General features: G+C 34.7%; 1 protein-coding gene across 1 annotated transcript in view; it reads right to left on the reverse strand.

The window, feature by feature from the left end:
- Nucleotides 1-12,773, reverse strand: part of LOC130836387 (olfactory receptor 15-like) — a 29,417-nt gene extending 16,644 nt beyond the window's left edge. The window contains exon 1 of the mRNA XM_057708423.1: nt 11,952-12,773. Coding sequence (XP_057564406.1) covers nt 11,952-12,773 — 822 coding nt within the window. The remainder of the gene's footprint in view (nt 1-11,951) is intronic.
- Nucleotides 12,774-14,070: the final 1,297 nt, after the last annotated feature.

Below are 14,070 nucleotides of genomic sequence, written 5' to 3' on the forward strand. Positions count from 1 at the left end.
TATCCCCAGTCACACAATTAGCCCCAGCCTTCTCCACAACACACATGCCCAACGCAGCCTCAACATTCATGTGTATGCACAACATGAGGCTCAACCACTACTTACTTAAGCATACTTCCTGCTGGATTCAGAGGTGCTGATGAGAAACCCAGTAGACCTTGCAGCAACTGTAGACTATCCTCAGCTTTCATTACCAGACTACAGTTGCTGATATCATGGACCCAAGTTGCCTGAGCCAGTGAGTCATTGCCCTTTGCAGAAGCCAAGCTGGCTCAAGCTCACAAGCTCAGTATCCCACACACCACTAGACCTAACAGAAAAAATCATAAAAACATAACACCACAAAAATAACACAATATACTTCCAGTAACAGATCCCAATGAAACTAAGATACACAAATTTTCTGACAAAGAATTCAAATTAGCTGTTCTAAAGACGCTCGATGACCTACAAAAGAACACATATAAATAACTTAATAAAACCACAAAACAATACATGAAAAAATACATTAATAAAGGGATAGAAATATAAAAAAGGTGAGAAGAAATTCTGGAGCTGAAAATACGACTGAGCTAAAAAATGCAAGAGGAAGCTTCATAAGCAGACGATCAAGCAGAAGAAAGAATCAGTTAATTTGAAATTCAGTCATTTGAAATTATCCAGTTAGTGTATTTTATAAAAGGAATAAGTATTTATTTCAGTGTATCTCCAATATCTTAGTAAATAGTTTTGTCTTAATTAACAGACTTATTCAAAGTGTGCAAGTGTGTGTGCATGTGTATGTGCTTTGAGGAAATGTGCACACTGGGTGAAAGCAGATACAGTTCATGTGGGTGAGGTGTAAGATGAGCTTCAGCAGAATGGGGAAGATAATGCTAGTTATTCTCTAGTTCTCACCCTCTCCCTCTTCTTTAAAAACAAATTGCCTAATATTTACTGATAATATAAATGATAAAATTAATATATTGTATTTATTTATATATCATATATGTTATATGCATTTACTATATATTTGAATAAGAGAAAAGCCTTGTTCTAAAAATCTTGGAGTAGGAAGGTAAAAGAAGATGAGTATTGAGTGATAACTGCACTTCAGGGATTGAGTGTTGAGAAGGGGACCATATAAGAGTAAATCCACTGGTAAGTCACAGAAATCTAAGAGAAAGGACTAATCTTTATAAATGTTGGGGAACAAGTGATTTTAAGCCAATCTGACTTATACATCAACAGTCGGTGTATCTGTGTTTTAACAGGAGTAGAAAATATTCTCGAACCCGGGAAGTACTTTGCAATTATGAGTCAATGTGTAGGTAGCAAATCTTCTGAGGGTTTCATGAAAGTGCTTAAAATATTTTATATATTTTTAGGGTTCTCCAGAGAAACAGAACCAAAGAGAAAGAGATTTGCTATAAGGAATTAGTTATGGAGGCTAAGAAATCCCACTATCAGTGGGCTATAAGCAGGAGGCTTATGAAAGATGGTAATATAAGTCCTAGTTCAAGTGGAGGAGATCAATGTCTAACTCAAAGAGTCAGACAGCAAATTCTTCCTTCCTCTGTCTTTTGGTTGCATTCAGGCCCTGAATAAATTGAATTATGTTCACCTCCATCAGGGAATACAATATGCTTTACTTAGTCCATTGATTCAAAAATGTCTCCCGGAAACAACGTCACAGAAACAGTAGAAATAATGTTTAATCAGGATAACTAGTGGCCCAATAAATTTTACACAGAGAATAAACCATCACAGTTAATTTCTGTTCTTGTGTTAATTTCACATGGAGCACTGTTCTTAGGTCTGGAGGCTTATAGGAAATTCTAAAGGGAAGTATTTTTAAAAATGTCTATAGGTATCCTTAGTTTTGAGCCCCTGACATCTATTCTTGCAGTTTGAAAGATGTGCGCAATAAAGACATTCCAAACATTTCATCTCAGTCAGATATCTACGTTGTAATGATAGACTTAGAAAATGACTTGTTTATGATCATTACTCTTAGAGTACACAGTTAAGTGTGTTGGCTCCATATATACTGAGCTTACAAATATACTAATCTCTCTTAAAAGACAAAATGACAAGAAATACAATCTCAGAGGGCCAAATAAGTAAATGGTAACTTGAAGTTCCTTATTTTGTGTAAAAGCATGAGTCATTAAATTTACAATTAATATTTACAGACAGAAAGTGCATCATTGTATATAAGATAATTAATAGTTATAAAACACACTTTATTTATATATCATTCTAGAAAACTATTATATATGTATATATATTTAATATCAAGTAATGTACTAGGGATTAGATTATATTATAGTGGAAAAACAAAGCAAAGCCTCTTCCTTCAAATAGCATACAAAATAGTATGGTTATACATAAAGAATATCCTACATTTTTTCCAAAATGAGGGACACTAATACAGGCAATTGGTTGTAAGGTATTAAACTAACCTGCAATATTTATATTACAAAGACAGTATAAATATTGAGAACTGGGTCATCAGTAGAACTGTGGTTACATTTCTTAGAGGCACAACTTTCCTCCCCCATTCCACCCTCCTGGGATTAATCAGGGCTTATTTCTTATTTTGACTTGTTAGTTGATTGGTTTTAATTTGCATCTATTGCATATATGTGTGTCATATATATATATATTCTATGGAAATTACCATTCCTTCAGAATGCTGCCATTTTTTTCTTGTTAGGCCATCCCAACTGCAGCCTCTGTCTTCCTGCTCCCATTCAAACTGTTTGCCTGCTCAGCTGCATAAATCTCTTCTTAGAATGTCTCCTCACCATCACCCCTCTTCCCTGGATCTATTGTTGTTTGAAACCCAAGACTTTCTATTTCTAAATTTACTTCCTTGTTTTATGGAGTGCATCCTTCAATAGATTCTTAAGGTACATAGGAAAATAACTTTATCTTCCCATTTGATAGAGGTTTGGCTAAATGTGGACTTCTGGGTTGAAAATCATTCTCCCTCCTGATTATTAGGGCATCATTCCATTATCTTCTAGCATTTAGTATTTCTACTGATAATTTAAATATCTGATTTGGAAATATTTTGTATGTGAATGGCTTTTCTTTTGTAGACTTTTAAGATCTTCATTTGCACTTGTTTTCAGAATTGATAATGACATGTGTGGATATGGTTTGTTTTTATCAATCGTTTTGGGCACTTCATGGATCTTTATATATTGAAATCCAAGTTTTTCATTCCAGAATATTTCCTTGAAACATATCTTTAATGTTTTCCTCTCAATTATTTTATTTTCTATTCATTTACACTGGAATTCTTATTATTTGTGTCTTGATTCTCCCAAATTGAACTACTAATTTTATATTTTCTATTATTTTTCCTATCACTGCCTGTTTGTTCCAACTCACCATTATAACTAAAAGGTTCAAGAATTCTTTTTTAGAAGTGATATTAATAATTTGGAGAGCTAGGAGGTCCCAAAACTGGTCTCCCTCACAAATCAACTAAACTAATAAATAATAAACTAAAAATCAATGAAAATAACTCAGGGAAATCTCTAAGCTAAAATAAAGATGTGGAAAAAAGCCTGCAGAGATCAAAACCCAAGAGTGGCCACATACAAGAGTCTAACAAGCATATTGCCTGTGTCACCCCATTCCCCAATCCAGAGCAGCTTGGCCTAAGGTGGGATTCTTTCAGGGACATTTTACCCTAAGGAAAAAAGGAGAGCAGGAGAACCACAGCAAGCCTCACCACTGTGGAGATTTGCAGCTTTTGCTATTCAAGACTCTCACAGTCTTCACTAATACTGATCCCAGCTGACTGGGCTGCTCAGAGTCCCCATCATTGCATCTTCTCACTGTGGCTGGAGCTCTGGCAGTGTTGAGATATGCCCCAAGGAACCCAGTTACTTCTATGTCCTGGCCTTTGGGATAGAGATGCCATAGTACTTCACTGGACATGGGACTGGAGTTGCTGCTGCTCTGCACCCTGGCCCAAGTCTCAGGTTGTGACTCTCATACATCATTGCTGAGTCTATGCCACTGCCACTCTTGAGTTCTGTCCCCCAGGTCCCAGGTCACTATTTTGATGGACTGCCACAATGGATATGCTGCTGATATTTTGTGTCTACTTCCTGAGGAGCTGAGGCTTTGACCAATCACACCCAGACTGTGTTTCTACTGCACCCTGCTACCTTAGCCTAAGCCGCTACTGTACCCTGTCATTCCAGGACTTGTGCCGTTGCTGTGTTCCAACAACACAGCTCAAGTCATTGTGGAGAGATCCAGAAGTCCAGATCTTAGTTCCACATATCTGTAAACATCAGTCTCATTGCTACAGAAATTCTACCTGTGTCTCCAGACACAGGCATTGTTATAGTTCTTCATATACCTGATCTCAGAATGCTGGCTTTCCTACTGCTATGAGTCTCCTCCTGGAGGAAGAAAGGAAAAAAGAAAACAGGAGAACCCCAGCAGTATTTATCTCCAAAGATCCCTATAGACCTAGTTGCCACTGACAGCTACAGAATGTTTGCACTCTTGCTCAGATAAGATTCCTGCAGTTTGTGCCAATGTTAACCTTAGCTGATAGAACCAAAGACTTCTGTACTGTTGTTCTACTAGAAACCAAAGACACTGCACATAATTGACATGACATCTTTATAGCCATCTTCAATTGAAAGTATTTCCTTATTGAAGCTATTTTGAAAAGGCTGGAAGAAGTGACTACTCAGAAAATGCACATAAATCAGTGCAAAGCCATCAGAAATATGAGAGAAAGGAAGGAAAGATGACACCACCTAAGGAACATAGTCATTTTTCACTAATACCACAGAAGTGAAGATATTTAAAATCTGAAAAAAATCCAAAATATATATTTTAAGGAAGCTCAAAAAGACTCAGAAGTATACAGATAAACAATGCAATGTGTTCAGGAGAATAATGCATGAACAAAACAATAAGTTAAACACAAAGATAGAAAAATAAAAAGAGCTAATCAGAAATTCTGGAGGTGAAGAATGTAATGAATGGAATGACAAATATAATATAGAGCTTTAATGACAAGCCCAAACATACAGAAGAAATCTGTGAATTTGAAGAAAGATCTTGTGATGTTATCCAATCAGAGGAGAAAAAAAAAATTAGAATGAAAAACAGTAAAACCAAAATATCTTTGGGGTATTTTCAGGCACCAAATTAAAGCAAAGCAAAACAAAACACTATTGGCACTATGGAAGTCCCAGAAGAGGAAGAAAGAAAAAAGACAGAAAACTTTTGTGAAGAAAAACATGTCTGAAAACATCCCAAATCTGGGGAGAGAGAGATATATCCAGGACAAGAATCTCAAATATCTCCATCTGAACAGGTACAACCCAAAGAATTCTTCAGGTAGACACATTATAATCACACTCTCAAAAATTAAAAAGAATAAGGGAATTTTGAAAACAGCAAGAGAAAAAAATCATCACATATAAGGGTATCTCAATAAGGCTACAGACAGATTTATCATTAGAAAACTTGCAGACCTGGAGAGAGTGAGATGATATATTCAAAGTGCTCAAGAAAAAAACAAACACACAAACTCAACCAAGAATACTTTAACCAGCATAGTCATTTTTTCAGAAATAAAGGAGAAATAAAAACTTCCCCAGACAAACAAAAGTTGAGGGCATTTATCACCAATGGATCTGCCTTAAAAGAAAATGATAAATTGAAATCTTCAGGCTTAAATGAAAAGATGATAATTAGTAACATAAAAACATGAAAGTATCATCTTCACTGATAAGGTAAATATTTAGTTAAGTTTCAAAGTCTGATACTCCAGTGATGGTGTGTATATTACTTTGACCTGTAGCTTATTGGTTAAAAGGAAAAAATGTTGAAAATAACTACAACAAACCTATTTGATTACTGGATACACAATACAAAGAGATGTAAGTTGGGGTAACAACATAAATTGTGAGAAAAGAAAGCAAATGTGTAGGTTTTTTTTTTTTTTTTTTTTTTTTTTTTTTTTGCAATTGAAGGTAAGTTGTTATTAGCTAAAAATATACTGTTATAACTATGAGATATATTATGAAAGCCTAATGGTAATTATAAAACAACATCTTTATTATAGACAAACAAATGTTTAAGATTATTGAATCAATGTATGATGCTATAGAAAAATCAACTCACAGAGAGACAATGAAAGAGAAAAAAATGGAGCAAAGGAACTACAAAACAGAAAGACATTAATGAAATGAAGATAGTAAGGCCTTACCTATCAATAATTAGTCTAAATGTGAATGATTTTGATTCTACAAGTTAAAAAAAATAATGTGGCTGAATGAATAAAAGATCAAAGATCCAATTACATGCTGCCTACAAAAGACTCATTTAAGCTTTAGGGCCACTCATAGGCTAAAAGTGTAGGGATGGAAGAAGATATACCATGCAAAGGAAACCAAGAAGAGCAGAGATATCTCACACACACACACACACACACACACACACACACACACACAAGACTTTAAGTCAAAAGCTGTAATGAGAGACAAAGTCATATAATTAATAAAGTGTCAATTCCCCAAAGAATATAAAAATTACATATAAATATTGGAGCACTTATACATATATTAAACAATTATTAACACATTTGAAGGCAAAAATAGGCACAAATCTATAATAGTAGGGGACTTTATCACCTCACTTTGAATAATGAATGAATCATGCAGACAGAAAATCAATAAGGAATTAATAGACTCAAAGTGCACTTTAGATGAAATGGGCATAAGAGGCATATACAGAACAATACATCAGAAGCAGTATACACATACTTTTCAAAATAGTATGTTACTGACCTAAAAAAGGCACATAAGCCAGTGCAACAGAATAAAAAGCCCAGATATAAACTCATACATACATGTTCAACCATTTTTTTTTACAAGAACACACAATGGGGAAAGGACAGTCTATTCAATAAATGGTGCTGGGGATACTGGATATTCACAAGCAAAAAATGAAACTACACCTGTCTTACACCACTCATAGAAAACTAACTTGAAATGTATAATAAACTTAAATATGAGATGTGAAATTATAAAATTCCTAGAAGAAAATATAGAAACAATATCCTTGCCACTGTTCTTGGCAATGAAGTCTAGGGTAAAATGTAAATTGGTACACACATTATGGAAAATAGTATGGAATTTTTTTCAAAAAATGAAAAATTGAACTGCCATAGAATACAGCAATTCCACCTATGAGTACAGATCTGGAAGAATTAAAATCAGTCTCTCAAGGAAATATCTGCACTCTCATGTTCTTTTTAGCATTGTTTGCAATAGCCAAGATATGTAAACAACTTAAATGACATTTGGTAAATGAATAAATAAAATGTGATATACACACACATATATATATAAATATAAAATGTTATATATTTATTATATATTAATATATTATATTATAATGGAATAGAATGGTTGTTGCCATAGGTTGGAGGCAGGGGAAACTGGGATACTGTAGTTCAAAATGTGCAAATTTTCAATGATAAGAAGAAATAGTTCAGAAGATCTAACATATAGAATAGTAAGTATAGTTAATAATACACTTTGCATACTTAGTGGTTACTAGCAGTAGATCTTGACAATTCTCAACAAACACTCATATACACATGCACTATAACTATGTGAGGTGATGGATGTGTTAGTTATTTTGATATGGGTAATTTTTTTATAAATTTGTTTATTTATTTAATTAGCTGTGTTGGGTCTTTGTTGCTGCACTCAGGCTTTCTCTAGTTGCGGTGAATGGGGCTACTCATTGTGGTGCATTGGCTTCTCATTGCAGTGGCCTCTCTTGTTGCAGAGCACAGGCTCTTGGTGCATGGGCTTCAGTAGTTGCAGCACATGGGCTCAATAGTTGTGGCTCACGGGCTCTAGAGTGCAGGGTCAATAGTTGTGGCACATGGGCTTAGTTGCTCTGCAGCATGTGGGATCTTCCTGGGGCAGGGCTTGAACCTGTGTCCCCTGCATTGGCAGGCAGATTCTTATCCACTGTGCCACCTAGGAAGTCTCATATGTGTGATTAATCCACATTTTATATGTATCGCCAGTTATCATGTTGTACAATTTAAATATATACAATTATATGTCAATTAGTTTTTAATGAAGTTAAAATAACACAAAGATGCTATGTCAATTTTTAAAAATTAGAAGAAAATTCTTTTAATGCTTTTTTAAAACATCCATTTCTAATATAATATCTATTCTTATCTCTCTTAGTAGACAAATTATAGTTCCCTTCAAAATAGTGCTTTTGTTTCCTGAATTCACTATTCTTTTTTTCTTTGTTTTAATATCCATCTTTTATTTTAGATGATTTCTTATAAGTTATTGATCCCTGAATCTCTGCTGTGGGGAAGGTCTTTAGACAAAAGTAATCTTAATAACATTATGTTTCATTGAATTATCATCAAAATGATTCATTTCTTTAGGAAACACTATGTATGCGTATCTTCTTTGGCGTAGTCTGTTTCCTCTGAAAAGAGAGTGTCAGGTGTAGGAGGGAATGACTGACTGCCAGCATTCCAGCCAAAGTGGTAAAAAGGAACTGCTATGTCTCACAATTCAGTGTTAGACCTTCCATTTATTCACATATGCCCTGCCTCTTTTTCAAATTCCAGAACCCCTTGTGATCAACATCTCCATAAAGTAAAAGCCTAGTGCTATGCTATTTAGGGGAGGGGCAGTTACCCAGCTACATGAAGTAGGTGTGAGGATTGAGGGTTTAACAGCCTTACATACATATTTTTATCTAAGGCCCTCATTTCAGTACCAAATGTGGGTATAGAATACCAGGTTATATTAAATTCAAGCTACTGAAGGGGTTCTTACAACATGATGTAGTTTGCTTTGAGCATTTCCTATTTCCAGACTAATTATCTGGGTGGTTTTTTAACCTACAAGTTAAATACTGGTTATTCTTTTGCTTTTAAGCTTCCAAAACATCATTGCTGTGATCTTCTGTCCCTATCTCTTGCTCCTTGTGTATTTATGCTTAAACTTAACAGTCCTTCAGTCAATGATAACCATGTCTAAAAAAAAGTTGAAATTGTCCTTTTCTTAAGCTAATTTTTCTCTTACTCTTGAATAAGTGTTTAGCTGAGTTTAGAGTTCAGGACTAATAATTTTATTCTGTAGGCATTTTCCTTTGAGACTCTAATTCATGGAATATTTAGAAGTGTATTTTTTAATTTCCATGTGTTCAGAGATTTTTCTAAAATGCATAAAATAATTTTGTTATTGCCTTCCAGACTTTTTTTTCATTATTTCAAGAGAGTCAAGTCTGATTTTAACACTTTAAAGACATTTCAGGTTTGTTTTATAACCCAGAATATTGCCTACCTTGATTAATATTTTAAGTGCTTGAAAAAAATGCATATTCTATTTTTGGAAACTTCTATGCCTGTCTCCCAGTCTGCATTATGATAAGGTTGTCTTTTTATTTTTCTCATTCAGAGTTTGCTTCTACTCATTTAAGCCTAAGAGCAAGAAAATGTCAGTGTCAACATTAACAAGGCTACTTGAAGCATACTGCTTACTGAGCTTATGTCTAAAAAGTAATAATCAAACTTTATCTTTGAGAAATTCTAACCCTGAATCTGTTCCTGTACTTATTGCTATCAACTCAATATGTGGACAGTGATAAAATGCACTTCAAATAATCAATTTACACAGGCTAAATAGGCTGACAGGGAGTTACCATTTATTGAAGAAAATATTTTAAAATGGAAAGAAATGGAATAAATAATAAAACTTATTTTAAAGAAGGAATTGATTGGATATTAGGAGAATGAAAAGACAGTGAAACAAAGAAGATAGAAGAGAATAAAAAAAAGTTGAAAATAAACACATAGCTACCACTTCATTGCGTCAGCTTGTTAAGGAAAGTGGGGTCCCACTGTCCCACTACTCACTGCTCTAAAGCCAGTATTAGAGAGCCAAAGGTGATGGAAAGGAAAGCTTGCTTTATTTTGGAGGCCAGAAACTGGAGGTGAGGGCAGACTTCTGCCCAAAGTCTAACTCCTATCCTACTGACAACCAGTGGGCAAGGGCTTTTAGAGTGGAATTTTAGGGATGTATAGGTGGAGGGAAGGGGCTACATGCAGAAATAGCACAGTCAGCTCCAACAGTCATCTTGAAATTGGTCTTGTGGTGATCTGATCAGCATCATCTGTATTGTTTTAAGTATAGTTAGCTTTCAGTCCCAGGGTCTGTTTGTTTCCATTTCTTTGAGATCAATTCTCAGAATTGTGGCAGCTTATGTCATGGCTACAGTCTGGTCTTCATATAATTAATTTCTGCCACCTGGTAAAGGTTTCAGTATCTAAAAGACGGCTCAAAGGATATGGCTTGGAATACTATCTATAGCCCTTGAGGAAAAACTAAAGTTCCCTGACATTGTTTAATGAGTAAATTATTGTTGCTTTGTTCTGTTTAACAATTTTCCTTTATTCTGCATTTTTTTCAATTCTCTGATTAAACTTGTTCTTTGGTTAAAGTTTTTCTACAGACAAAGGCAGACAGAGGACATGGAAGGCAGTGAGACCATAGAGTCCTGTTCCATTTCAAGCTGACAGGTCAACAAGAAGGACAGTGTGACAGTCCTATGATTATTCCATCATGAAGAATCCTTAGGCTTTTGAAAGAAAGCATTCTTTCCATACACTCATTTAATAAAGAAACTCCTATTTGATCCACAGCATCACAAATAAACATAACACTCCCTTCCATCTCCAGCAAACATTTTCAGCTGTCTCTATTTTACCTTTGTGTCTGTGATAGGCACTCCACTATTAACCAATACCCTGCTCCATTCCACCAAACTAACTGTTGGTGATGATACCTGGCAACCACTGCAAAGACTCTGTGATAAATAAGAGAATGGAAATGTCTTACAATTTCTTATAACTGTGTGATATCTTTGGTATTTCAAATAGCACAAGGACCTGTAAAATATTCAATAAACCTTAATGGAAATTCCCAACACAATTTATTGTGCTAAATTGCTGGGGCCACCATTTATATGTTCCATTTCCAAAAATTCATTTGGATTTCCACTGAGTTGTGTTTGTACAACTTTACAAAAAAGGAAATAGTACAAAATTCATAAGGCTTTTAGCCTATGTATATATATGTGTGTGTATATATATATGGATGTATATATGAATACAGTTTTATTTTAAAATAGCCATAATTTATGTCTGTAGAAGAGTAGATTTGACTAAATATTTAGTAAATTTGTAATCACATGGAGAATAAATTGTTTTGGCTAAATTTAAAGATTTATCTGTCTCATTGGATAAGAGTTCCTACACATATTCTGGATTCAAATACCTCGGAGTCACCTCACTGTTGTGGGTTCATCTTATAAAATTCCAAATAAAAGAAAAATAGAGTACAATATATGTATGTTAACATTTCTTCTTTATAACCAAGGTGTCATTCTCATTGTCAATTTAAAAAAGAAAGGACCTAGGGAAAATCCAGGAATATTTTCCTCCATTTAGACTTGTACAAAAGAGTTCTTGATGTACAGTTCTTTTTATTATTTTTTTAAACTTTAAAAAACATATAATGGATAATTTATAATTTGTTGATTTTTTTATTTAAAAATGTCCAGCTCATGCTGCATATGCTGTTTTAGATATATAATTTATTCAAAAGTTAATTCTGCAAATAGTGCTCCTCCCTAGACAAATATATTTTGAACACAATATGTAGATAAAACAAATATTCATTTGTAAAGATTTTTATTTTTACAGAAAATGCATGCAAAATCATAGGAATAAAGAAAAATTCATAAAGTACTGTCTTTGAATTAAAAGCACCCGATTTTAATGATAATTCAAAGACTCTTTTATGTAGAGTGGGTGAATGTCATGATTTTCAACTTACATTTTGGTTCAAAAAATCAATATTTTTTCTTACACTGATAGGGTTCCTCAGCAGTCTTTGCAGAGCATTCTTTATCTCTTTGTTCCGCAGGGTATAGATGAGAGGATTCAGCAATGGTGTGACCATGGTGAAGAAGAAACTGACAGCCTTGCCATGTTTTGAAGCAAATTGGTTCTTAGGGTCTGTGTAAACCATGGCCACTGTCCCATAGAAGATGAAGACCACAGTGAGGTGGGAGGAGCAGGTGGCAATGGCTTTCTGCCTTCCCTCCTCGGATTGGATTTTACCTAAAGCTTGAGCTATGTAGCCATAAGAAGTCAGGATCAACCCCATTGGCAAGATGGTAAAGAAAACAGCAGAGACGGTCATCTGCCACTCACTAATGAAAGTGTCTCCACAAGCCAGCCTTATGAGTGAAGGAGCCTGACATAGAAAGTCATCCAGACAGTGGTGGGCACAAAAAGGCAGCTGGAAAATGATGGTTGTTTGAGTGACAGATTCGATGAGGCCAGACAGCCAAGACATGAGCACCAGCTTCCAACAGAACTGAGGATGCATGATGATGGGGTAGCGCAGGGGCTGGCAGATAGCAACATAGCGGTCAAAGGCCATCACCACCAGCAAGATACCTTCTGTGGGACCAACAATGAGCAACATGCCCAGCTGGGTGATACAGCCTGTGTAGGTGATGCTCTTGTCTGACCCCCACAAGTTGAACAACATTTGGGGCACAACAATTGTGGTGAAGCAGAGATCCAAGAAAGAGAGATTGCTGAGAAAGAAGTACATGGGGGTGTAGAGCCGAGGGTCCACACAAGACAGCAGGATGATGGTTGCATTGGAGAGAATGATCATGGTGTACAAGCAGATCATGATCCAGAAGAGAACCCTTTCCAGCTGGGGAAATGTAGAGTAGCCAAGAAGTATAAATCCCGCTGGGAAGCTCTTATTGATCTTTTCTGTTGCATTTGGCATTGGGGTTTAGACATAATTTTAAGTAAGATTTTATGAATGATTTTGTAGAAAAGTTTTACCACTCTTTATTTAGAAATGGCAGGCATTATTAGTTTTTCAGAGTGCTTTAGGACATGGTACGTATGCTTTCATTTCCTTACATTAAACAAATAGGATTTCATCTCTCTTCCAAAAGGCAGTGAGTCTAACATGAAAAAGATATTTGTAAAAAAACTAACCTTGGAATTCCTCTGCAGAATCTATAACCTCAACATCCCCAGTAGACACCCCCATAAAATCACCTTAGATCATAGGCATGTTTCTCTAAGACTGTCCTTTCGGCCATATGAGTAGTAACTGTCTAAAATATTTGGAATTAAATGTTGAACCCTTGCTTATCTTTGAAATACATGCTTCCATAAATGATCAGGATACAATTTGTATTGGTAGGTGTTGTGAATAGGAACACCTGAAATGAAGAGTATCCCAGAAACAAGGCTTTTCTCTTCTCAAGGTAAGTTCTAAACAATGAGACTCTGAACACAAATAATTTTATAGTGTAAGCAGAACAGATTGAAGTTTTTAATTGGGATACCAGTTTTTAACTGATACAAGCCTATGTTGGATACTTTAAAAAAAAATTTAACCAAAGTAATGTAAATTTATTTAAATGAGAAACTTAAAAATGTGAGTTAATATTCTTATCTAAGAACTGAGCATAATAACTCCTACCTCAGGGGAATCAGGTTTGAATTATGTGAATAAAAATTGAATAATAGTGCCTGCTATCTTTACAACAAGATGTTAAGCATTCTAGAAGTAGTGAAATAACAATATTAAAATATTCTCTAATCCTTGCTTTATAAATTCTCATTATTTTTCTTCTCAATAATCACATGGGTATAATAAAAAAGTTTAATATAGAATTAGAATTTAATAATAGGAAAAATGAAAAGTGACAAAATTATAAAATACATAATTATTTTAAAGTTCTACTTCATTGGCAGGGAAAAAAAGATGATGCAGATGTATTAGCTAAACAATAGTAACCTAGGACAGTAGACTTAGGCATAATTGCAATGGAATATTAATTTTCTGTCTTCTAGGGACTTCAGAATAATTCAGAAGATATCAGGAATGTGACAGGCATCAGAAACAAAAAATGCTAAGTATTTAAAATTGATATTTAGATTGTAAA

The sequence above is a fragment of the Hippopotamus amphibius genome, chromosome 15 (assembly GCF_030028045.1).
Source record: "Hippopotamus amphibius kiboko isolate mHipAmp2 chromosome 15, mHipAmp2.hap2, whole genome shotgun sequence".
Taxonomy (NCBI): Eukaryota; Metazoa; Chordata; class Mammalia; order Artiodactyla; family Hippopotamidae; genus Hippopotamus; species Hippopotamus amphibius.